At 40.5% G+C, this 25,603-nt stretch overlaps 1 protein-coding gene across 3 annotated transcripts; it reads left to right on the forward strand.

Moving 5' to 3' along the window:
- Nucleotides 1–50: 50 nt before the first annotated feature.
- QTRT2 (queuine tRNA-ribosyltransferase accessory subunit 2) lies at nucleotides 51–24,082 on the forward strand. Of its 3 annotated transcripts, none has more exons than XM_060298082.1 (11): nucleotides 51–255; nucleotides 427–1,052; nucleotides 4,600–4,843; nucleotides 6,679–6,899; nucleotides 7,643–7,698; nucleotides 9,404–9,480; nucleotides 11,438–11,650; nucleotides 15,656–15,855; nucleotides 17,996–18,147; nucleotides 19,852–19,969; nucleotides 21,636–24,082. In XM_060298082.1, exons 3-11 carry the CDS (start codon nucleotides 4,832–4,834, stop codon nucleotides 21,865–21,867), a joined length of 1,281 nt encoding a protein of 426 aa, XP_060154065.1. In that variant the 5' UTR covers nucleotides 51–255; nucleotides 427–1,052; nucleotides 4,600–4,831; the 3' UTR covers nucleotides 21,868–24,082. The 3 variants fall into 3 exon arrangements, with proteins under 3 accessions (XP_060154065.1, XP_030692688.1, XP_030692687.1); XM_030836828.2 differs by having other exon boundaries at nucleotides 21,796–24,082; XM_030836827.2 differs by lacking the exons at nucleotides 427–1,052; nucleotides 4,600–4,843.
- Nucleotides 24,083–25,603: the final 1,521 nt, after the last annotated feature.

The raw sequence follows: 25,603 nt of genomic DNA on the forward strand, positions 1-25,603 counted from the left end.
GCTTTGCGCAGGCGGAACGTGTGTGCTCAGTTACCCATGGCGACGGTAGCAGTCCCTCGGCCTCGCAAACACCGAAGCTCATTTTCAATTACCTTTGTCTTTTCCTGGCGCCCGGTGATGACGCAATGCTCCCTGATCGGCTCTGCATCGGAGGCGGTGGTTCAGGGAGCCGAGAATTCTGAAAGCTGGACACGTGGTAGCGAACGGCGAGGAGATTAAGGGGTCTCAAGCTCAAAAAAGTTGGGAGGTTTGCAGGTAAGTGCCCCCTTTTCCTGTTGGTGTGGGAGCTGCTACGCGTAAGGGGAGGCTGCTGCGAGAGAGTCGCGTCGCGTCTAGACGCTTCCTGGTTGTGTTGCGGTTGTACTGGCGCTATGTCTCTTTCATTTTTCTGGGTCTCCTGGTGGATCCTGGCTTCTGTAAATCCAGATTCTCCCAAATCGTGTGAGCCTCACCGCATCTCAGAGAGAAAAGTGTCTCCTTTCGACCGGGCTCTGCTTAAAGGTCAAGTTTCCGTGCGCAAGTTTTTTCTAGACTCCCCAGGATGCTTGGGAGGGTTGGACCGATCTCGAATACCTGATCTAAGCGCTTCGCGAGGTCTGGGGCCCCTGGAGATGGCCCATGGAGTGAAGCTAAATCCATCGTTACTGACTGAGCCTAAGTGTTCCCGGGGACAGTGCATGCTGGGATATGTAGGTTCATAAGGCAGGGTAGAGATTTAGACCCAGCTACTTTGTAGTCGTATGACCTTACGCAACTTGTTTAATAACTCTCGGACCCTCGATTTACTCATCTGCAAACTGGGAGCTATAGTACCTAAAGCATTAGAGTGTGGTACCCATTAAAAAATCAATGTATGTAGAGAACTCTGCCAGGAAATGTAAACTGAAATAGACTTGAGATTTGTCAAAAAAATCAGGGAAGCTGTGCCCTCAAGACTACTGCAGCAATCACAGGACCTGTTCTGTAACTTGAGTGTTCATCAGAAGGGTGATGGTAGATTAAATTGTGTTACATCCAAGCTATGCAGTATCATGAAGTAGTTATTTTAAAGGGTAAGTTAAATTCTGTGTCTCTTCTTCAGGAAAAATATCCGTTGTGTATTCCGGAGCGAAAAGCAAATTTCAGAGAAGTGCTTATAGTATAGTATATTTGCATTTTTTTAATTAAAAAACACCCTTTCTCATACAAGTATATTTAAATGTTTGTGTGCATATATAGAAAGGTTGTAGAGGTTGGAGGATGGATAGAGGCAGAGAAGGGAGATGAAGACAAGAACAGTAATAACAGTATAGCAAAATGGAAAATATGACTGTAACATTATATCTTAACATTACAGTTAATTTGTAAACATTGCATGTGTTTATGGACAAGATGGGACTTCTAATAGACTAGCAGCCTATTAGAGTACAGCCTCTAAAGGCAGACTTCTATGATTTAAGTGGCTCTGCCACTTTGTAAATGGTCACTTTTTTAGCCTCAGTTTCCTCATCTGTAAAATACCCGTAATAATAGCATCTGCCTTAGATTGAAATGACAGTACATAATAGTGGAGTTAACATGTGAATAACAGGATCTGATACATAGTAAATACCCAATAAATGTTGCTACTGTTGTTATTATTTCTTTAAATAGGTGAAACTAATTTAACTTTTATTGTGATTACTGGCATATTTGGACTTACTCCTGCCGTCTTATTTTGTATTTTCTATTTTTGGTGTGCTTTTTGGTCTCTTTTCCTCTTTTTTTTCCCTTAAGTATTAACCAATTTTTCTTGATCCTTCCCTGCCCCTCCCCAGCGGAATGGGAATTATCCATTTTCAGTAATCTTTTAATGCTTACTTAAAAATTTTTAACACGCATACTTAAAGTTTAACATTATTCATGATCTCTCTCCTCCTCCCAAATAGTTTAAGAATTTTAGAATAGTACCTCTGAATAGTTTCCTCCTCATCTTCCATTACTAGTTTCTAGGATTTTAGAGTCCATCATTTCTGTATGTCTTTCTTAGTCAGCTTAGTGTACCATATTGTTTAGAAGTCCTTCAGACTTTTTTTGCATGCATATACAGACAGTGTACAGTGTGTGTTTGTGTGTGCATATTTATAAATATATATACGCAATTTTTCTTTTGCAAAAAATATGTTCACCTAAGCTTGCTCTTTTCCCTCAGTGTATTGTGGTCATCTTTCCATGACAGTCTGTAGAGAATCCATTAAGAAACATTAAAAAATCCCTTTTTTCCTAAGGGGATGGAAGGAGGGGAGAAATATGTGGCAATGGAGGTATTAAGATATGTACAATGCTGCCACAAGTGCAGGGAATCTTGGTTAGCCCTTGTAAAAGCATAGATCTACTTGTTCTTAAAGTGATTAAGAGTTTTTCCATTAACCATTATTTCCAAATGGCTCTTTTAATGGTTTTTTAAGACTTTACCAGGAAGTGAAAATGTAGATGTTTATATATTGAGAAAAGACAACCCCAGAAATCTTAGAAGAGACTCACAACAAGTGAAAGGGAAAAGGGTAATGATATGAAGCCAAATAAAAACCAGTTAATATTTTGGAGACCGTTAGTTTGTTTCTTGAGAACTTTGCTTGGATTAATAGACTATATCACTCCAAAAGCATGTTTTAAAAATATGTACATGAGGGCTTCCCTGGTGGCGCAGTGGTTGAGAGTCCGCCTGCCGCCGCTGAAGGGGACATGGGTTCGTGCCCCGGTCCGGGAGGATCCCACATGCCGCGGAGCGGCTGGGCCCGTGAGCCACGGCTGCTGAGCCTGCGTGTCCAGAGCCTGTGTTCCACAGCGGGAGAGGCCACAACAGTGAGAGGCCCGTGTACTGCAAAAATATATATATATATATGTACATGAATATGTGTATGTGTGTATATATTTACATTACTCCATAATAAAAACTTTTTGTGTTCAAGCCCCTAGAAAAAATGTGCAATTATAAAAACACTAACCGCAAATTGATCAGTAATGAGGAAAGGAAAGCTGGGTTCAAAGCTGGACAAAGTTGCATGTTATATTTTAAATGTTGATTTCCAGCTAAAGTACATTCTCTGATGCTTTCCTCAGATTTCTTCATATTTGCATTCATCCTCACAATACACAGAATCACCAGTAACAATTTATCTATTACAATACTTTTCTTTAGACACATTTGTCTACTTTTCCTTGCTTATACTTTTTCCTTTGATGCTGTGTCCATTTACTGTGATTAGGGTAGGACTCTTAAGAAACCCCAAACAGCAGAATGTGAGTACACAGCATCAGAGTCCCATACTGTGGAGAGAACCAAGTGGGTATTTCTCTCCAGCTGACCTAGTGGGTTCAGTACACTAAGCTAAGGATTTTCAATTTCATTCTTAAAGTTATGGAGGTTAAACTTTTGTGCATTGTATCACAGGAGGACCCATCTCTGCATCTAAGAGCATGGTGGCTGAGGTCCTTTAGAACTACTGTGGACCTGTAATGACAGACCTTGGGTTGAGAATGAAGGAAGCTATTTCTTCAATTGAGGAAAGAGTGGGAAGAGGAGATATGCATATACAGACATTGTATTACTCTCACTTCAAAGATGTAATCAAAAGCTCAGGCCTCTTGGCAGAGACCTGGGTTCTAGACTAAGTCTGATTAATCTTGCTTAGCCTCAGATTTGTTATTGTGGAACGGCAGAGGGAATGGTCCATGAGGAGCTCTCAGTTTGGCGTCTCTGGTAGTAATGGTCAGACTTAACTATTTTCAGCATTTCTGAAGTCTGATGGCAATCATACATTACCTGGGATGTTAAACAGAAGTTTACTAAAGCACTGCGGTTTGTTGTTTTTACCTGGAATTGAGTTAACTTGACATGGAAAAGCACATTATCTCATGCTTGTCAGCAGCTTTGATTGTCAGTCTTTTATGTTACTTATTAATAAACTGGAAAAATGAAAGGAGGGTTTGATGGGGAGAGATAATAATAAAAATTGGTAGCATTCTAGAATCCTAAACTTCATTTTTCAAACATGCTAATTTTATCCTATGAAGACTCTTCCTACTTTTATATGGATTTAATTTAAAAAATACAACTCATGTGTACATTTAAACTCTTAACAAAACTTAAGCAGCTCAGATGAGACAGAACTTTTGGAGTAAGGGGAGGAACCAGCAAATTCTTCTCTTTAGGCCTTTCTGAAAACACGCGGGACAATGCAGTTTCTTCCATTCTCAGATGTGTGTGAGGGTAGTAAGCGCTAAGTTGTTGTAGTATTAGTAATCTCGGTCCATTAAATTTTCATTAGTTCTTATTTATGTTTCAAAAACCTATTGTTCCATATTTGTTGATTCTAATAGTCAGAATAATAGGGTTGATTCATTAACTTTGAAGTGAATTTCTTACTTTCGTGCTTCCCCCGCTTCAGTTCTCTAGAAGTTACTTAGATTGCAAGATACATTCTTTAACTTTGCTACAAATGGCTTCCAAGCTCTGTTAGTTTAAAAGATTTTTATCACTTGAAACCAGAAGGTTATGTGTATTATTTGATAAATCAATAAGGAGTATGAGGGACTTCCCTGGTGGTCCAGTGGTAAAGAATCCACCTTACAACGCAGGGGACGCGGGTTCGATCCCTAGTCAGGGAACTAAGATCCCTCAAGCCTGCGCACCACAACTACTGAGCTCGCACGCCTCAATGATAGAGCCTGGGGGATACCCACGCACTCTGAACGCCACGAGCCACAACTAGAGAAAACCCGCACGCCACAACTAGAGAGAAGCCCGCGAGCCGCAAGGAAAGATCCCGCATGCCTCAACGAAGATTCCGCGTGCCACAACTAAGACCCGATGCAGCCAAAAGTAAATAAAATAAATAAATAATAAATAAATAAATCTTTTTTTAAAAAAGGAATATGATTGTATAAACTAATGACTCTTCTTTTGTATTCTCTTGTATTTTCTATATTACATTCTCATTAGGCTGTAATTATATTTATTTTTTGGTATAAACTTTCTTTTATTTTAACAGTTTTAATGTGTAATAACATGGCTTTAAAAAAATAGCTTTTATATTACCCTTTGTTAAAACATAATAACTTTTTTCTCTTAACACTCTCCATTTCTGTGGGTTCCAGTGAGACATTTTATCTTTGTGATAACTTGAAATAATGAAGGTAGAGTCACAGAAAATTGACCAGCCTTTCCCCAAATACTTATACTATTTTTTATAATTCATGTTTAACATGAAATCACTTATTGAACCATACAGAAAGTAGTTATTCTTATTTCTAAAATTCAAAAGACTGTTAACTATTTTATTTCAAAATAAAAATTTATAACTCCCAAAAAAGTAATATATACATCCCTGAATATTTTTTAACTAATGATAAATAATGCTTATTTATTTGGTAACATCTTAAACAATGGTTGACTTTCAGCGTGTGGTTTAGTATAATGCTTAAGAGGATAGGACCTAAGGTTGGAACCTCTCAGAGAGCTGTATTAATTTATCTATTAATAAAACTGGGCCTAGCCTAACTGGCAAAAAGTCCAGAGGGTATGGTATCAATACTTGCTGCAGAGACGCTGGTATTTCAAAATGCTGAATATCCAGTGACATTTTGCAAATGATCTGCCATGCCTGGTCACTGAGTTTTACAGGGCATTTAAAGAAGTGGGGCCAATGGGCTTCCCTGGTGGCGCAGTGGTTGGGAGTCCGCCTGCCAATGCAGGGGACGCGGGTTCGTGCCCCGGTCCGGGAGGATCCCACATGCCGCGAAGCGGCTGGGCCCGTGAGCCATGGCCACTGGGCCTGCGCGTCCGGAGCCTGTGCTCCGCAGCGGGAGAGGCCGCAGCAGTGAGAGGCCTGCGTGCCGCAAAAAAAAAGAAGTGGAGCCTAGGATTTGCTTCAGTGAATAATAAATTAACACAGTCCAACAAAGTAATTGACCATGTTTTCTGGTTTTTTTCCCTGTGTATCTGTGGAATTTAGAAAGTATATCTTTTTTGTTAATCAAATATTTTTCCTTCCCAATTATAAGAATAATGAAACGTTGCTTACGAATTGCATGGATGCCCACACAGTTTCTCACCTCTGTTTGGACACCGTATAAGAACAAAGTTGGAGAATAATCCCACCTCTCTGACATAACCTCTGTTTATCTTTTGATGTATGTTCTTCCATATATTTTAATAAACAGCAGAATGCTGTTTTGGAATCTGTTTTCTTCATTTAATTACATATTAGGAAAAATTGCTATGTTGCCTAGTATTCTCTCAAATTAGAGAAAGAAAAAAAAATAGATCAAATCAGTAATCAGTATTTCCTAAGCAGTATGACCTTTCTCTATACACATTTTCATGGCTGAGAGCAATCCTTGGCTTCACAGTGCTCTTTCCATGATTAGTCTTTACTTCTGTCCTTCTGTTTGTTTGGTTTCTATCAGCTCAGACAAAATTTCCATGACTGAATTTAAATGTGGTTGATGTCATCATATTGTGCTGGGACTTTGGGGAAGGTGTCTTATGCTCTCTGTGTCTTCCCATTCCCCTATTCCTGATATCTAAAAAAATCCTAGACTGGAAGTAATAACAAACATGCTATCATTTTTTTTTTTTTGTAGTTTGCTTGGAAAAATGTTTAGTTTTTAGATGTCATGGAACTCCTTCTGAATGTAATGTACTTTTCTTATCAGGACCTAGAGGAACCCCTTAGGATGAAGCTAAGTCTTACCAAGGTGGTTAATGGCTGTCGCCTAGGAAAAATAAAAAACCTAGGCAAAACAGGGGACTGCACCATGGACATTCCAGGCTGCCTTCTGTACACCAAGACTGGCTCTGCCCCACACCTGACCCATCACACACTGCATAAAATCCACGGGGTTCCTGCCATGGCTCAGCTTACACTGTCATCACTGTAAGTATGAGACCTGATCATTCACATGTCAACCTGGCAGCAGCTTGGTTACCTTAATAAGGTGTGGTAAAGAGAAAGACTTTTTTGCTTACGTGCAAAATCTGTAGGTTTTTTAGAATGAAATCAGAAGAGAGATATCAAATATTGTACATCATCTGGCCCTAATCTGGAATCATGGGCCAGACCTACGTGATAGAGCTGCTTCACTTTTCCATACCGCCCTCATTGCCACTGCTCCCAGGGGTGACAGGGCCTGGAATGCTCTATGGGGGCTAAACTTGGAACCTAGGGGCTGTCTTCACGCACCAGCCTCAAAGTTTTCTCTGTCTCTGCACATGTTCTACTCTAGGGAAACAACTAAAGAGTGAGATCATTTTGTGTAATGTACATACTGACCTCATCCCTAATTGAAGAATCTGCTATAAGATCAAATAACTCTGTAAGATTGTGTTAATAACAGTGATTTTAAAGGGACAAGGGAAAGAATAAAATCTAGATATTCTGAGGCCATTGCTCTTTGCCAATTTCTCCTCTCACAGAACCACTTGCAAATTGAAGAGCTTTGCTCTGGCTAGTGAACCCAACCTAATGAGTGGGGACTCTTGAATAATGGTGTACTTGGTTTTTTGAGACTACATTTACTGTCACGTAGCTTGTTTGGGTGGGAAGAGGGCTTCAGTTGTTGCATAGAGTATCTAGAATGATTCATTATTATGTTACATAGTTTTCTGTTTTGCTTACAGGGCAGAACATCACGAAGTCTTGGCAGAATATAAGGAAGGAGTTGGAAAGTTTATAGGTAAAAATTAATCAAGTTATTTGTGTGTGCCTTGTGGTGTATTAATTTGGAGGTTGGAGATGCTGTTTATTCTTTGATCCTTCATTCATACATTTATTTATTCATTAATTTAATAAGCATTTAATTAGTATCTAAGAACCAGGAACACCTTTGAACTGGGGATTCAAAGATGAGTGGGAAACAACTGCTGCCCTCATGAAACTCAGAGCCTAGTTGGGATAAAGATAAACAGGTAATTCTAGTAGAGTGTGGTGACTACATTTGCAGGATCAGGTGTAGATACATGTATCATGAGAGCCCAGAGGAAGGAACACATAACCTGCTGTTGGGTCCATGTGGAAGGAGGTCAGAATAAAGGAAGTATTCTTGACAAAGAAGATGACGGGGCGCCTTAGCTGGGTCAAGGAAGAGTAGGAGTTAGCCAGGTCAGGAGGTGGGTGCAGTGGTGGTGGTAGACAGGTGTGAGCAGACACTCCAGGCAAAGAGCAAAGACCTAGAGGTGAAGGACTGCATGGGACACACCTAAGATCCAAAGCAGGCTTGTCATGTTTGCGCCTAAGACATAAGGCAGAGGATGAAGAGTCTATATTCAGCTATATTCTGATATGTTAATATTATCTTCTGTTCCAGAAATAGGATTTTGAATGCTGATCTGTGTGTCCATTTATTTATAGGAAAAGCTTAGCAGGGACAGCCAGAGAACCAATTCTTCTGTAGACCGTTTTCTCTTGAAGCTTTTTCCCAATATCTAGGACTCACTTAAATGAATGAAAATCCTGCTTCCATTGGTTGTTCAGTCCTTTGCTTCTGAGGGAAACTGCATGACGACTTGGTTGTCACAAGGGCCTGTGTTTCAGGAGAGGAATTTATATAATATCGTTTTCCTTGATCTGAGACCCATTTTCATAACCAGCTTTAAAGTATACAAGCGTATAATTAAGTGAAAATAGCTAATATAAGCTTTGTAGAGATAATTGTAATAATTGAAATTATAGACAATAAGGTGGAGAACTGCAGAGATTTTTGTTTTATATTTTTGGTCTTTTTTCAGCAAAATTCTATTTTTTTTTCTTATGAAAATGCAGCATATGAAATTTAAGTACATATGGCTTAGTAAACTTTTTTTGGATTTTTTTTTTAAACAACTATCTTTTTGATTAAAGAACCTAAGAAACTGGCATCTTGAGTAAATGAAACTTATTGAAAATGAGATCCATTTGCAATGTCCTACAGCTTTTCTATAATTCTGCCCCTAGGGACCCATGGTGTGGGCTGGATTTATTATTAATAAGATTACCTATTGACTGTATAATTTCATCTTGCCAGTAGCTAGTTCCGCTTGGATAGTGCCTAGAATGACCATACTTGATATTAAATTCTTCAAAGCAAATCAAGCAGGGTCAACATATCATTAAACACTTTCATTGTATCATACTTCAGGTTATACCTTTCCTTTGTAGCAACTCGCTATGTCTTCAGACATGAACCTTTACATTTAATTCTTCTTTTAGATTAGTAGGTTTCAAAGTAATCTTTTCATTCATGTTGACAGGCCTCCTACAATTCTAAGATAAAGTATGAGCAATTTATCGTGTTTTAGACTTGCTTTATCCAGCGGTACACATTATGAAGCTGCTCTCTGTTACAACACAGTGTAATTGTGGATGTAAGTGCTCTCAAGGGTTCTTTTTTTATGTTTATACAGGCATGCCAGAATCACTCTTGTACTGCTCCCTGCATGATCCAGTCAGCCCTTGCCCAGCTGGTTATGTAACAAATAAGGTATGTTCTCAGAAGGTCCTCCAAGGCTGAAGGCTTTTCTCAGGAAGTCAGCCTATGGGATCTCTCAACTGCAAGGATCCCACTGCTTGGGATGCTGAACCATTCCAGACCCCTTTATGCCTTCTCTTTATTTCTACGACTATAGTGGGATGGTGTGGTTCATAGGAGTTAGAGTGGGGCAGCCCAAGGATAAGGTTAAGGTAAGGACTGTATCCTCAGCTTTTTCATTGTTGCCCAAAATTTGGGAGTAGAGAAAGGTCAAGTACATGCCAAAAAAAGAAATTGCTATGATGGTAGAAAACAATAGTCTTTTGATACCATGCTTTATTTGAAGTTTTAACAACCTCAGGAATAGTGGGGAAAGTTGCTGACGAGTATTATCACATGTATAACTATATATAGTAGAATCTTAGTATAATACTGCTTTTTAGAACAGAATTTGAAAAAGCTGGAGATTTTAGCTGGTGAAAAACAGTATTCAAAGGACTTCCTTAAAAGTTTTAACCTGAGATATGGCCCCATGGCATTGTCCCTGAGGACAGCATTTTAGAAAAGCTTTAGTATATATTGCCACTTTACAAACAGTTACTTTTCTTGCACCCACTTTATTGATATCAACAATATCTATTAATCTTACCTAAGGTAACTATTTTAAATTTGTCTTCTGTTTTACACTTCTTTTTATTTTGTAATTTGAATTCAAAAGAAAGTATTTTGACCTCGGTTGTCTATTCCATTTATAAGGGAGAAAGGATTCATTTAAACAGTGTTCTTGTGCCAGAACAAAAAGATTATATGTGGCCTCGCATTTATGTCCATCTCTTCTAAGAAGAGAGATGCTGTAGGGAAAGGAGTAACCAAAGGTACATATAGAGATTCTTGTGTACTATGGGATTTATGCCTTTGCACATATTTCTGTATCTAATTCAATCTAGTAAACACTTACTAAACATTAATAATGTATGAGGCCCCAGACTGTGCGCTTGGGGCACAACCATGAATTTGGATACTCTAGTCAGACATATATACGATGGTGTGATAAGGGCTATCTTTTCTTTTTCTTTCTTTTTTCCTTTGTTTGTTTATTTATGGCTGTGTTGGGTCTTCGTTGCTGCTCATGGGCTTTCTCTAGTTGCAGCGAGTGCGGGCTACTCTTCGTTGTGGTGCATGGGCTTCTCATTGCAGTGGCTTCTCTTGTTGCAGAGCACGGGCTCTAGGCATGCAGGCTTCAGTAGTTGTGGCGCATGGGCTCAGTAGTTGTGGCTTGCGGACTGTAGAGCACAGGCTCAGTAGTTGTGGTGCACGGGCTTAGTTGTTCCACGGCATGTGGGATCTTCCCGGACCAAGCATCAAACCCGTGTCGCCTGCATTGGCAGGTGGATTCTTAACCACTACGCCACCAGGGAAGCCCCAGGGCTATCTTTTCTGTGAAAGAAATAAATACAAATTGCTGAAAGAGCTTATAAGAGCGAGCAATTGATTATGCCTAGTAACGTTTGAGGAACACAATAGAGTAGATGGTATTTGAACTCTTATGTCTTGAATAGTATTTTACCAGGCAGAGAAGTAGGGGAAGACCATTTCAGTCAAAAGGAACAATGTGATCAAAGACAGAAGAATTAAAGTCTGTGGTGTATGCAGGAACAGCAGGGGGTGGCGGAAAATGGAAGGCTCGGCTTCTGGAAAAGTAATTATAGAATTCTGAGTGCTAACTCAGAAGTTGGCTTGTGTGGCCGTTGAAAGACTTTATTGGAGTCCCTCTGAGCTATCAGGTCCTTAGAGAATTTGGAATATAGTATAGGAAACCTCTTTACCCACCGTGTCTAGGATATTGAATTGCCACCATCTCTCCATCTGTAAAGAAGAGTTGAGTTCAGGATTGCTTTGATCATTTTATTATTTTCTTTTTCTTTTCATGTTACTCTTCCGAATCCCTCATCGTCTTGTCCTGTGGCAGTCAGTGTCTGTGTGGGGTGTTGGAGGACGAGTGGAAATGACTGCCTCCAAGTTCATGGCAATTCAGCAGGCCCTTCAGCCAGACTGGTTCCAGTGCCTTTCAGATGGAGAGGCAACTTGTGATGAAGCCACTTCCATAAAGAGAGCCAGAAAGTCTGTTGACCGATCGCTTCTATTCCTGGATAATTGTCTGAAGCTACAGGAAGAGTCAGAGGTAAAGCCGTGCCACTCACCACTCCTTTCTCTTAGAAACTCTCGCTCATTTACGTTCCAAGATACCACCCTTTCTTCTCCTTCTGCTTCTCTGCTCCTCACTTCTTGGTCTCTTACTCTCACCTGATTTTTTTTCCTGATTGTTTTATTGCTCTTTAGGATTCTGTCTTAGGCTCTCTTTTCACCCCTCACTATTTGTTCTCCCTGGGCAGCTCCCCTTAGTTTAAATTGCTGAAAATTCTAAACTTGTGTATGTAATGGAGATCACTCTACTTAGCTTCAGAATTACATAACCACAGGCCTTTGCTAGGTTCTGTCACTAGAGTATTCCTCACATGCACCTCAAACTCAGATAACCAAACTCAGCGTCTCCCCTCCTCTCACCTGCTCTTCCTTCAGCTCTCCCTCAATACTCTGTCTCCCTTTGTGGCAGCCCCCAGCTCCTCATCCCAGAGATTTGAGTCTTTCAAGACCCCTTTTAATATCCAAGTAATATTCAGTTTTTCACTCCACCTTGGTTCCAGTTCCCTAAATAAGTCTGGAATGTGCCCCTCCCCACCCTTCTTGTCTCCTTAAGGCACAGTAACCTCATCATCTCATGAGCTGGGGAAGATGAAGCTGTAGCAGTGAATAAAGGATCTTGATAGCAGAGTTAATAAAGCTGGAAAAGGAAGGGTTCATTAGGAGAGAGCAGAGGAGGTGGGAGAACAGGAGATATGATCAGAGGAGAAGCTTTCAGTGTCTGATCATTTATGTAGAGTAATCCTGAGCAACAAGTGGGCCCCACTACAGCAAAAGCGCACGGGGTTTCAAAAACATCATTACTTTGAGTTTACCAATAAAAAATATAATTTGGCTAATCAAGTTAATATACATGAAATAATTAGAGGAAGCTTACTTGTCGTTCTTGATAGAACTCTCAGTATGGGCAATAAGGGTCCAGCGTGGGGCCATGGCTGTGGGGCTGCATCGTTAGCTCTGCCAACAGTTGTTTGCTAGCAATTGTTTTGAGCCAGTAATTATCCTCGTAGGATAAGTAATGTTTGGATGAGGAGAAAGGGAGGACAGGGCGTGTGACGGAGCATGATTATTAGATGAGCCTCAAATCCCTCATCTGTGTTAAGTCAGCCTGACCAGTTCACGTTGTTTCTGTGCGTTGGTCAAATGCAGGGGTCCCTCTCTGTACCCCTTATGCTCACGCTATTGTCTTGACATGATTATTGATAGTGCCCCCTTTTACTTTTAAATGTGTCCCGTTTTAGACAATAAATTATATGGTTGTAGTTCTTACACCGTGAAAATGAATTTCCCGGATGGGGCTGTACCGGTCATGGAAAGGGGCAGGCCGTATAACGGTCTCCTTTGTATGGTGGCATACATCTTTTCCTCTTCCTGTGATTTCTTCCCCTCTGATTCACTGACTCCTCTTCCTCCGAATGCCCTTAAATATTGAAGCCCCCCAAGGTTCTGTTGTCGGCTTTCTTTCCTTCTCCATGCATTCCCTAGGCCAGGGATGGCAAATGAGTTCCATCTCAAGGTGCTTGGAGCTGCTCCCAGGTGCAACGGGGTGAGGGCGGCCCGCTGGCTGGCTCTGTCTGCCATGGCAGCAGGCGTGGGGAGTGGCAGCACTGTGTCAAGCACCTACCGTTCTCTCTAGGCTGGGCAGTCACTCTTTATATACATATCCCTGACTTTTGGTCCGTATGTTCAGTGGCTGATACCTCAAACCCAGAATGCATGAAAGAGAATAATCATCTTGCCTCACCCTCCACTGTTTCCTTAGGATTCCCTGTCTTTGCTCCTCTCGTCATCTCCCTGGACTTCTGAAATTGGAGCCAGGAGTCCTCCTAGATTTTTGTCTTCATCCTCTCCCCAGGCAACTAATCGGTCAGGTTGAGTTGATTGTACCTCCTGATGAGGTTTCACATCCTCTTTCTCCTCTTCACCCCCACCCCCCACCCCGCCACTGCCTTGGTCCAGATCTTCTTCGTCTTTCCCTGGATGATTAAAGTCGTCTCCTACCCCATCCTATCCTCCCCTCATTCATTCTCCACGCAGCAGATGAAGTGTTCTTTCTGGAGGAGTAGACTGATTGTATTCCTCCTACTTAAACCAAAAAGCAAAATTCCCTCTTTATAGCCTTCCAGGCTCCCTCCCCATCCCTCTCTTCTACCAGAGAGCCACTGTTGATTGGTGTTTTTCCTTGCAAACCTTATTTTTTTACAGTTCCATACACATAACTATTACATATATGCATGCCTATATGTGGTTTTTATTACATGAATATGATCATCTATTCAAAAATTTGCTTGTTTTTGTTTAACAATATCTTGAAACTCTTTTCCTGTCAATGTATATGTTAATATATATTCTGCTTTCTTTTTAAAACAGCTGTATAGGAAGCCTACTATGAACATATTATATTGATACTTTACTTAAGCCTTTACTCTATTTTTTTTTTTTTTTTTTTTTTTTGTGGTACGCGGGCCTCTCACTGTTGTGGCCTCTCCCGTTGGGGAGCACAGGCTCTGGACGCGCAGGCTCAGCGGCCATGGCTCACGGGCCCAGCCACTCCGCAGCATGTGGGATCTTCCCCGACCGGGGCACGAACCCGTGTCCCCTGCATCGGCAGGCGGACTCTCAACCACTGCGCCACCAGGGAAGCCCAAGCCTTTATTCTACTGATGGATGTTTAGCATGTTTCCAGTTTTTCATTATTCTAAACATCTTTCACAAATAAACCTTGGTGCATATGAATGAATATATTTGTAGGAGATATTCTTAGAAGTGGAATTTTAGGATATATAAAGATAAAAGCATTGACGTTTTGGTAAGTGTTATCTACTTGCCCTTCCAAGAGGCTGAACTAATTTTTATTCTCTCTAGTTATCAGGGTATGTAAGTGCCATTTCTCTAACACTTTTACCTCTGCTATGTTGCTCTCTGTCTTTTAACTTTTTTGTCGGTGTGATGGGCAAAAATGGTATCGAATTATTTCCAGTTTTCATTTCCTTACTTGTGAGGTTTAGTAAGCTCTCCAGATATGTACGGGGCATTCACATTTGTTTTTCCGAAGTTCATAGTCACATATTTGCCTAGATTTCTATGGGGTTGTCATTTCCTTAGAGGATTTGTCGGAGCTTTACCTATGGTGTAGACATTTATGTGTTCCTCCAAAGAATAAGTTCCCCTTTGTCTTTGTTGATAGTATATTTCACTAGGGAATTTTTATTGTTTTTGTACTCAAATATGTCTGCCCTTTCCTGTAAGCTTTAGCTTGCTTTGAAAGGCCTTCCTTATCTCAAGACTATAAAAATATTCAACCTATTCTTCTAATACTTGTATAACTGTATTTTTTATGTTTAGATCTTAGGGCCGTCTGGAATTTATTTATTTTTTTGCGGTATGCGGGCCTCTCACTGTTGTGGCCTCTCCCGTTGCGGAGCACAGGCTCTGGACATGCAGGCTCAGCGGCCATGGCTCACGGGCCCAGCCGCCCCGCAGCATGTGGGATCTTCCCGGACCGGGTCACGAACCCGTGTCCCCTGCATCGGCAGGTGAACTCTCAACCACTGCGCCACCAGGGAAGCCCTGGAATTTATTTTTGAGGATGGTGTACAGTAGTAATTTTTGTTTTATCTTTTTCCAAATGGACAGTCAGTTGTTCCATCCAAACAGTTTTGCAGTTCCTAAAGTTACTACTAACTAAGAGATTTAGAAGTAACCTAAGGTAGACCAAGATAGCCATTTATAGAAATTAAAACTGTTGCTTTTGTTCTTTTCCTCTTATACCTGCTTGGTGTGTGCTTAATTTAATCTACGCGAAAGCCTGATTAACTATGTTGATTGCCTCAGCTTCTCTTCGGTCTTTTCTTCCCTTTTTGAGTGGCTTTCAAATTGTGTTCTTTGGAGCCCTAAGGGTTCTTAGGAAGGCGGTAAGGCTCATTTAAACAAAGGTCTCCACTACTGGAAACAGTTAAAAGCGTTCAATCCTTTCTTACCTTAGGTCCTCCAGAAAAGTATGATCATTGGAGTGATTGAAGGTGGAGATGTGATGGAGGAGAGGCTGAGGTCAGCACGAGAGACAGCCAAGCGGCCTGTAGGTGGCTTCCTTCTGGATGGCTTTCAAGGGACTCCAACAACCCTGGAGACTAGACTGCACTTGCTGTCATCAGTCACTGCGGAGCTACCGGAGCACAAACCGAGGCTAGTGTTCAGTTAGGGTGCAGGTCGAGCCTGGTGGGCTGCAGAGCAGGGGTGCTGCCGAATGTGTGGTATGCAGTCTGTACGTGGGTGTGTCTTTTGATGTTTTGATTACGTTCTTTCTGGGCTGAGTCTGCTGAGGCAGACTGTGGAGGAAGTTTCCATCAAGGCTGTCTTGCCTTTGATTTCAGAATGTAGACCAGAGGACACTGCCATGTGAATTAATTTGATCCTCATTATAAGTGAGGGCAAGTGTTATACTGGTTCCCGTCATCCTTGTGCCAATTGTAAATATTGTTCTTTATTCACTATAACCTGGTGCCTGGGGACAGATAGAAAGTCATGTGGAACTCTGGCCTTAAGCAAGTAAAGTTGAGGACAGACCTGGGATGCCTAGTGGAATGAAGATGGGTTCTGTCAATAAGGTCCTTTAAGAAGTTCTTAGATTTGAGGCAGGTAGTGAGTGGTATTATTTTTTGAAATCAAGGGCACTGGCAACCCTAGTGGGGTTGGTTCTTTCCATCAGTCACAGGATTCATTATGTGCTGGAGAGAAGAGTGATCTGCAAGATTCAGAGCTAAAAATCCCCAAGTTTCTGAGTATAGCCAATGTCTTATTCGACTATTCAAATTTTTTCTTTTTTAAAAACTGTAGTCTTTTATCCCAGTTGATATGAATATTCATGCTTTTTTCCTACAGATATATTAAGAGGTTTGATTATGGGGTGCTGCTTTATACCCCTTGGGCTGCTGGATATGTGTATGTAATTTTACTACTTTTTAAAAAATCCAGGTATAGCTTGCAGTTAAGTATATGAATCTTATGTGTACCCTGATGAATTTTTATTCGTATATATGCTTATGTAAACACCAGCCAGAGCAAGATATTGCCATCACCCCAGCCAGCATTCCCCCCTCCCCCCGCCCCGCCCGCCCCAGTTTTATCCTAGCTCTGTGTGTTCATTGCTTTCCCTCCTGTGCTTATTTCATTCTGGTGCAGATGATAATTCAGCACTAGTATTTCTAGTCATTTTCTGGACTCCTTTTGAGTTAAGTGCTCACAGATGTCTGTTACTGGATTTGAAAGCTGGGATTGTTTTTCTTTCTATAAGTGTGTAGAAATGCCAGCTTCAGTTGGAGAGGAGTTCTAAAACATGACATTACTTGAAGGAAACTGTAGTCAGAAAAACCAGCATATATTTAAGGGTTCTAGTTGTTTAATATTACATAAGGCTTTTTTTGGACTTCTTTTAGAAATCAGGGAGTCTATAAGCTTTTCTCTGCCAGTGTGTAAAAGGGACCTATGAGTAGAAAAACAAACATAAAAAATAGCAGCCAGCCAGCCAGCCCTAGTCTAGTGCATTTCCCATCTCGTTTTAGTGGCAAAACCTGGTTGAATGTTAGTAACACTCTCAGAATTCATTACCCAGTGCCTCTGGAAATACCATCTCATTCTACCATGCAGACATTTTATTAATGGAGAAGATATAAAGAAGCATAAAGAAAACTGACTAGATCCTTAGAGCCTGTGGGCAGAGTTGAAATTCCGAGAGCAAGAATTGCTTCGTAAATGAACCTATGAAGAATACAGTAGATAAAAATGTCTTTCTTGAAGCAATTATGAAAAAGAATTATAAGCAAAATACAGTTAAAACATGGAAGAGTATTTGAAGGGGAAATAAAGCACACAGCTTTGCACTAAAAAAATCTTATGTAGTGGATAGGAAGACTACAAAGTTCAGTCTGAGACTACGGAGGTTATTTCAGAAGGGATGAGAAGGGAAGGAAAACTAACCTTTGTTAAGCTTCTCTTTGGGGCAGAAACTACACTTTGTGCTTTTGCGAATATCTCATTAATCCTTACAACCAGTCTATGAGGTATGTATTCTTGCTGTTGTTTTTAAAATGAGAAAACTAAAACTCAGAAAGGTTAAGAAACCTTCCCAAAGTAACACAGCAAGTAGGGATTCTGGTCCAGGTCTCTCTGCCTCCAAAGCTCTATGTTCTTTCCATACACCTCCTTATCTGCTGCCTGCCACACTAACCATGATTTTTGTTATTATTACTGTTAATGCCCTCTGGAAAGACTCTCTGATTTCATTCCTGGCATTGTTCTTATGTCACTGTTCATATTATTTTCACAGGCTCATCTGCGGTGTTAGCCAGCCAGATGAGGTGCTCGAGTGTATTGAAAGAGGAGTGGACTTATTTGAGAGTTTTTTCCCTTATCTAGCAACAGAGCGGGGATGTGCCCTCACTTTCAGCTTTGATTACCAGCCGATTCCTGAAGAGACATGTAGGTCTTTTGAAGTTAATCTCTCTGTTACCCTTAAATTCTCTCTATTTCCTATCAATTTTTGCCTTGAGTTACAAGCCAGAAGTATGTGCATACTATAAAGCCAGCCTTTTATAAAACTATGTCTTTGTTTCTTATCTGTACGCCCGGCATGTTGGCACACAAAACCAGGCACTTAATACTATACACATAGCTCATCAATATTAGGAAGTGATTTTGTAGTGAGCAGAACCAAGAAAAACAAAACCTCTTCTATTAACAACCTGAAAAAAGAACATTCAGAGTGAATAGTGATGAAAATCTAAGAAAAGAAAACCTTTGAACTGCTTGGTAAAAGTTAATTTGTTTTTTCACAAAAAAGTTCTTGTCTGCTTTTTGCAAACCCCATGCTATTAATACACAGGGAGTCTCATCCCCTCTGATCCTAGTGTTACTTTTGCTTTTTTGGTTTTTTATACATACTGAGATGTGAAAGCTGTTTTCCTCTGCTAATGGTGCTTTGAAGCACTGCCATTTTCTTTTAGTGTTTAGTTATTCAGAGGTCAAGAAAAGCAGTTTCAGATTCTAACATTTAACTGGCAGTAGAAAAGGAACCAGGATACAGACTTTGGGTTGGGGGTCCCTTGAAGTGTCTCCACAGTGTTTCAGGAGAATGTTGTGTGCCTGGCCTTCCGTCTGGCCTTCAGAGTGTGCTTTCCTTTCTCTCCTCCTGCTCTCCGTTGAACTCTTGCTCTATCACCGCCAACCTTAAATTTGAGTAGGGCCAGAGACTTCTTTAAGGGTTCATTTTATTCCCCACAAGTGATGAAAATTTCATTCAGAATATGTTACACTCCTATAAAGCAACTGAAGCGTTAATCTAAATGGAATTAGTTCTAGAAACAAAATCAATCAAGTTGATCAAATTCATATGTAGAGGAGGTCAATTTTACTGTCTTTTAGACAGACTAGAACGTAATGTATTTGGATAGGCACACCATAAACACTTTATACATGTTCATGACTTCATTTACAAGTGAAATTATCTCTGCCAGGACATAGGTGACTGATAGTCATTCTGTACTGTGAATACGCAAAACTCTACAAAGACCCTGATACTGAATTCTCTGTAACAAACACGTTCCTTTTGGGCCAGAGAAAGCCAAATTTCTTTATGATTGGGAAAAATGAGTTTGAACATTTTTATGCAAGTATTATGAATCACATTTGTGTGCGTGTGTGTGTGTATAGTAAATTGAGGCTTTTTGCCAATTACAAAGTGAAAATTCCAAAGGAATAAGTTGCATAATGTAGGCAGCAATTCCCCCTAGTAACACTAGTTACTATGCAAAGAGCCAGCTGCTCTGAAGAGAGGCAAGTAGATAAGTATTCCTGGTGTTTCTCTTGCAATTCCAGGAATGTTCTTTCTTAAAGCAAAGAGTTCAAGGGAACAACTCAAGTCCCCATTTAATTATAAGATATATACTTGTAACTACTATTCACTTAGACATAGTTGAATCTCCAAGTTTTGGTACTATAGATAATAGGTCATTGATCATCTTGTTACATATTGCTTTGTTTTTCTTGTGCTGTTTCCTTCCGATAAGTTCTGAGGAGTGGAATTACAGGGTCAAAGGGCATGAAATAGTAACTAAAATAAAATTTTCCCAATGGCCACTCTTTATCTGATCTTCATTCAGGACTTTTTGTTGGTTTGTCCTTTAGTATTGCAACAAAATGGGACACAGGAAGAAGGAAAATATGTGGATCAAACAAAGAAGAGTAAAACAACTAGCTGCAACCGAGAAATGACATCATTTGAAATTAAGCTGAAGGAAAAAAAGTAAGGAATTTTTTTTTAAGTATGGATTTTGATTTCTGACTTTTTAATTTCAGTCTGTTTTGAAAGTTTATATAACTGTTCCCTTTTCAGTTCATGACTTCAAAAAATATTTATAGTTGGATATTGTTTGGGCCTTCTCAAATTCAGTGCCAGCAGTACTCTTTTCTTCTGCAGATGAATTTGTGTACTTTGTCTTGTCAGAAAACTGAGGCTAGATAACTGTTGTTTTAGAAGAGCTGTCAGAAAAATTAGACCAGATCCATTGTTTGGTGTTCTTTACTCCTTATGATTACTTTAAATAATAACAGTGTAAAATAAGGATTTCAAGATAAAATATTACAACAAAATTTTTAAATTTTAAGGAATTTAAGCCATCTTGGTTATATACAGATTATAAATCTTAAATAAAATATTTGCCTCTATAAAGACTGAACTAAGATATCTAATAACTTTGTATTTGGCCAAAAGTGGAAATAATCAGTGAACCAGTGAGCGGTTTTTCTGTGAACTTGGTATACTCACTTTAATGCTGGGGTGTTTTTGGTCTTACGTAAAGGGACATTTTAGGGACTCAGACTTATTTATGTCTATCTAGTAACAGGACAGACTTGAAAATTTACGAAAGAATATGAAATTCCTAGTTCTTATTTCTATAGTGATTTCTTGATTATAGGTCTGTAATGGTGACGTTTATCACATTTGACTTCTTGAAAAATAGCCAAGGAGATTCATTTCCATTTTTAAAAACCTAGGGTAATATAAATGGTTACTACTAAAATTCACTTTACATTATAGATATAATTGGAAACTGCGATATTTTTATCATCAGCACTAGAAGTTTTGGAGATTTGGCGTTCAGATAGTAGCCTTGCTTGTGACTGTGTGACCTTGGTCAAGTCATTTAACTTCTTTTTAGTAGCTGATAGAAAGTAGCACGTATATAGTGCTTAGCATGTACCTAGCAGTGTCCTTTACTATATTAACTTATTTAATTCTTGTAACAACTCTTATTAGGTAGGCACTGTTTCTACCTTATTACATTTCAGATGAGAAAACAAAGACACAGGGGGAGGTTAAGTGACTTTCCCAAGTGAGTTGTGAGCCAGGAACCAACCCCAGGCATTGTAGCTCCATAGCCCTCCCTCTTAAACCCCTTGGCAGTCTTCACTGGTAAAGTGACAGGAAAAATGCCTATCTCCATGGGTGGTTGCAGAGATTAAATGAGACAGTATATATAAAAGTTTTTTGTAAACTGCAAAAAGCTATGCAAGTAAAAGGTCATATCATCTCTTCTAATATTAGCCCTGGTGGCGAGTGGGAGAAAAGTGTCATTCATCAGAACAGTGTCTCCTGATATTTTTGTGTGCCTTTACAGTGTGACTAACCCTGCTCAGCAGGGGGGAGCGAGCACGTGACTCTTCTGCTGCTCCTTGGTGAGCCTCAGTCTAGGAGGTTGTATCCATCTGAGGAAGACTCCTGAGTCTCCCGGCCCATTGTACTCTCTGTTAACTTTTGACCACATTGCCTTCTTAAGCAGGTGCCTGGCACTACATTTGCCAGTTGTGTTACTAACTATTGGTTACGTGCCAGCAGAGTAGGTTAGTCTAGGTTGTCGAGGTCTTGTTTTCCTCACTTTCCGGAATATCGTTGTAACTTCCTTTCTCAGGTACCAGGAGGACTTTGATCCACTTGTGAGAGGGTGTCCCTGTTACTGCTGTAAGAATCACACTCGTGCGTACATCCACCATCTGCTGGTGACCAACGAGCTGTTGGCTGGCGTCCTGCTCATGATGCACAACTTTGAACACTACTTTGGATTTTTCCAGGCCATCCGGGAAGCACTAAAAAGTGACCAACTGGCCCAGTTGAAAGAGCTCATCCACAGGCAAGCATCTTGAGACCTGGTACGCATAACCTCACTCTTCACGTTGAGCCTGCACCACGGTTGTGATGTGGGAGGAAGACAGCAGGAAGCGATCTTCACTTTAATCACTTATATTTGAGAATGAAGTCTACTCAGATAAGGAACATCTGTACTGTACTCAGCCCGCCTGAGGCTAAAGGGACTTCTTCTTACGACTGAAATGACCTAGAATGACCTAGATGGATCAGAAAGAATTGAAACCTGACCTTGAATATTTCTGCGCTAACTCTTTTAGTCAACAGAGGTTCGTTTAGTCAAAGATAAAAGCTTTAGATGTGAAGGGACAGCCTTGAAGTGGGGATGATGAGAACCTGAGGGTTCACTGAGTTGGATTGGAGCTTGAAGGGAGTTGATTGGTCATGAGTAGCATGACCTCTGTGGACACATGCCTGTTGACCAAGAAGGAATTTGTCTGATTCAAGAGTTTTCTTCATTTTAATCCTTATATTCTCAGGGGTCTCTTTTCGACACTTGTGCCTTCCAAGCTGTCCTGGCAGTGCAATCAACCTTGTGATTTAACCAGGCTCACATCTCCACGGAATGTGGAGCTCACACATTGCTCCAATGACCAGTTGGCCCAGGGCACACTCTTCGTTTGACCATATGGTCTTTCTGTGACTTGTCTCACTAGAGTCAGCGCAGTTGCCTATTAGGAGCTGAAAGTTTGCCTAGCTGCTTTCATCTGGTCGTGCAGATCCACTGTGTTCTGCCTTGTAGGGTCATTAAGAGTCGAACCACATAATAACTGGAGCTACATCACCTGGGGAGATTCAGTCACCGTGTGTTCACTTGGACAGAGCCCTGGCCTGCCAGTTAGAGGATTGGGTTTCAGTTCTACTCAACTATGACACTTGGGCAAATCACTTAACCTCTCCATGCCTGTTTCCTCCTGAATAAATGGGGACAGGCAAAGTGAATAGTACTAAACTAATTTCTAAGATTCCATTTAGCTCTAATATTTGGGGAACAAGAAGTTTTAGATTGGAACCATAGCTTTATGTGTATCCTTGTTTATTGATCACTATTGGCCTGATGAAAAATGCAGTGGTGCCAGGAGTCAGGCAACAGTAGAGATATTTGAGAGCCTAGAAAGGTTTAGCCTGTGGATTTTAAAGTGGTTGGTAAATTGGCATCAGCAGGTCCTGAGGCTGGGAAGACCTTCGCTGATCACCTCTGATTCTCTGAATTTTTTTCTGCTCTTGTCAAAGGAATGACATTCATGTTGATGGTGTGACAGGTGATTTTTATTTTCTTTGTGCTTTTCTATATTTGTCAAGTTTTCTGTAAGAATACACATACATGCACGTTTCACACATAGTTTTTATAGAAACAGCAGAACCAAAAAGATGCCTTTGTTTTGTTTGTAGGGGGATAAAATATATTTGTTTTACATTCTTGTGCTACATTTTTCTATTTGTTCATTTTAGTGAGCATTACTGAACTTTGTTTTTAATTATTATGTGGTTACTGTATTTTTATATGTAGGGTGCCCATCTGTACTGTTTTCTTTTATTGTGGTTTAAGAACGTCCATGAATTCCAAAGCTCATGAATTCCAGAATTCATGGATATTCTTACAACCTCTCCTCCAATTAATGGCAAGGATACTTATGAAAGACAGAGTTTCTCTTCTCAAGAATCTGCTTGTTTTGGGCTTCCCTGGTGGCGCAGTGGTTAAAAATCCGCCTGCCAGGGCAGGGGACACGGGTTCGAGCCCTGGTCCGGGAAGATCCCACACGCCACGGAGCAACTAAGCACATGTGCCACAACTACTGAGCCTGCGTGCTGCAACTACTGAAGCCCGCGCACCGAGAGCCTGTGCTCCGCAACAAGAGAAGCCCCCGCTCAACGCAACTAGAGAAAGCCTGAGCGCAGCAACGAAGACCCAGTGCGGCCAAAAATAAATAAATAAAATAAATAAATTTATTTTTTAAAAAAAGAATCTGCTTGTTTTGAAATATATTGGATTGGAGTTGTTCATATGTTTATAACTCCTGTTCAATGCCAAACCCATTGTTGGAGGAGTATTAATAAATATCCCAGAATCCATATAAAATTTATGAGTTTTATTTGTGTTCAAAACCGAAAATTCTGTCCAACTTTGTCCATTTTTCTAGGTCTTTTTCTTATTAGCACATTTGAAAAAAATGTTCCTTTCCTTTAATGTAAATCTATTAAGGTCAATAGCCAATAAACATTTTTAATTAAAAAAATATACTAGTCTGGTTTCCTGTAAATAATAATGAGTCTATTAAACAAAGCGTTAAATTTCCACGGTACCAGAAATGTTCTCCGTTAAATTTCCATGGTACCAGAAATGTTCTCTACTATTCCATCTGTAGTCATGGTTTTAAGTGCACTCACACTAAATGCAGAATCCCAAGAAAGAGATTCAGGGATGCACCTGTCTTTTTACATTATATAATCAAGGGCCTTAAGGCTATGCTAGCACATAATAAAATAATAATAATAGGCACAATCTATGGAGTACTTTTACTGTGCCAGGCACCTTAGTAACTGCTTTCCACACATATCTCATTGACTCTTAGAGCATGGCTGTGAGGTGTTGATACTATTATTCCTAGCCTGAGTTTCGGGAAGGTTGAGTAGCCTGCCGGAGGGCCTACCAGGAATTTCTGGAAGGTTGAGTAGTTTGCCTAAGGACCTACCACTAGTCAGCTCCCAGGTTAGACGTGGCGCCATCTGACTAAAACTCAACAGTTAACCGTTGCAGTAGCTTCTTCCTGGTGGCTTACCCCTGAGTTGAAGGGGCTACGAGAAGTGAGGACTGAAGAGGTGGGTCTTCTGGCCCCGAGGTGCGGGGTGCTTCTGGACCTTTGCTGCAGCTCAGTCCTGGTTTCCAGTCCTGCACTGGAGACTAGCTGGCCCTGGCCTGTGTGGCCCATGGTACCGTGTTGGCACCTGTGGGTCTGTAGGTGCTCAACGTGAGTTGCCATTCCACGTCCCCCAATCCTTCCTGACCCCAGTTAGGGGACTGTAATCACTCCTTGAATGGTTTCGAGAGGGTTTCTGTCCGCGATCAATTAAAGTGGGGAGTCGATAGGAGTCTGAGGTTTCCTATATGCCTCGGGGGAAGGATATTTTATTATTCTCTGGGAATAAAGGGAAAAGATTCTTTTAAAACATTTTTCAAACTAAATACTTGTGTAATTAAAGCACTTTAATAAAAATTTCAAACAAAGACCATCAAAAGGTCAAGATTAGAGTGTGTAAGCAACCATCTTCTCCAGGATGTTTTTTCCTGTTGAGGCAGCTTGGAGCTCACTGAGAAACCACAGAGTTAAATGATTATCCTGTGCCTTCCTAATTAGGAACAGGCTGCTCTCTGCAGTTTGATTAGTCTCGCTGGTAGCGATGGGATTACAGCTTATTAAAACTGACAGTGCTGTGGGGGGCAGGGAGCCAGGAAGGTCAAACTTACATGCCGAGCCAGCCACCAGCAAGGCTCTGCCTTTACCTGAAGGTTTGGTGTAATTGGCGTTCATCCTAATATTCTTTTTCATTTCTTTTATTTTTTTCAACCGTCAAGTCTCTTCCGCATTTTACACCTTTTCTCTCTCTTCTTCCTCATGGGCGTCCCTGACTTATGACCATATAACCCAAATAACAGTTGGCCAAACCAGAAAAGCAAGCCCAGTGTAGGCAGTGTGAAGTAGGGTAAACATACATCCTCGTTGTTCACAACAGTCC

Source organism: Globicephala melas, chromosome 4 (genome assembly GCF_963455315.2).
Source record: "Globicephala melas chromosome 4, mGloMel1.2, whole genome shotgun sequence".
Lineage (NCBI taxonomy): Eukaryota > Metazoa > Chordata > Mammalia > Artiodactyla > Delphinidae > Globicephala > Globicephala melas.

What these genes read in the sequence shown, in the direction of transcription:
- QTRT2 (XM_060298082.1), top strand. An exon ending in CAGCTTACACTGTCATCACT is followed by an intron (nt 6,900 to 7,642) that starts GTAAGTATGAGA and finishes TTTTGCTTACAG; the next exon opens with GGCAGAACATCACGAAGTCT. An exon ending in GCCGATTCCTGAAGAGACAT is followed by an intron (nt 18,148 to 19,851) that starts GTAGGTCTTTTG and finishes TTTGTCCTTTAG; the next exon opens with TATTGCAACAAAATGGGACA.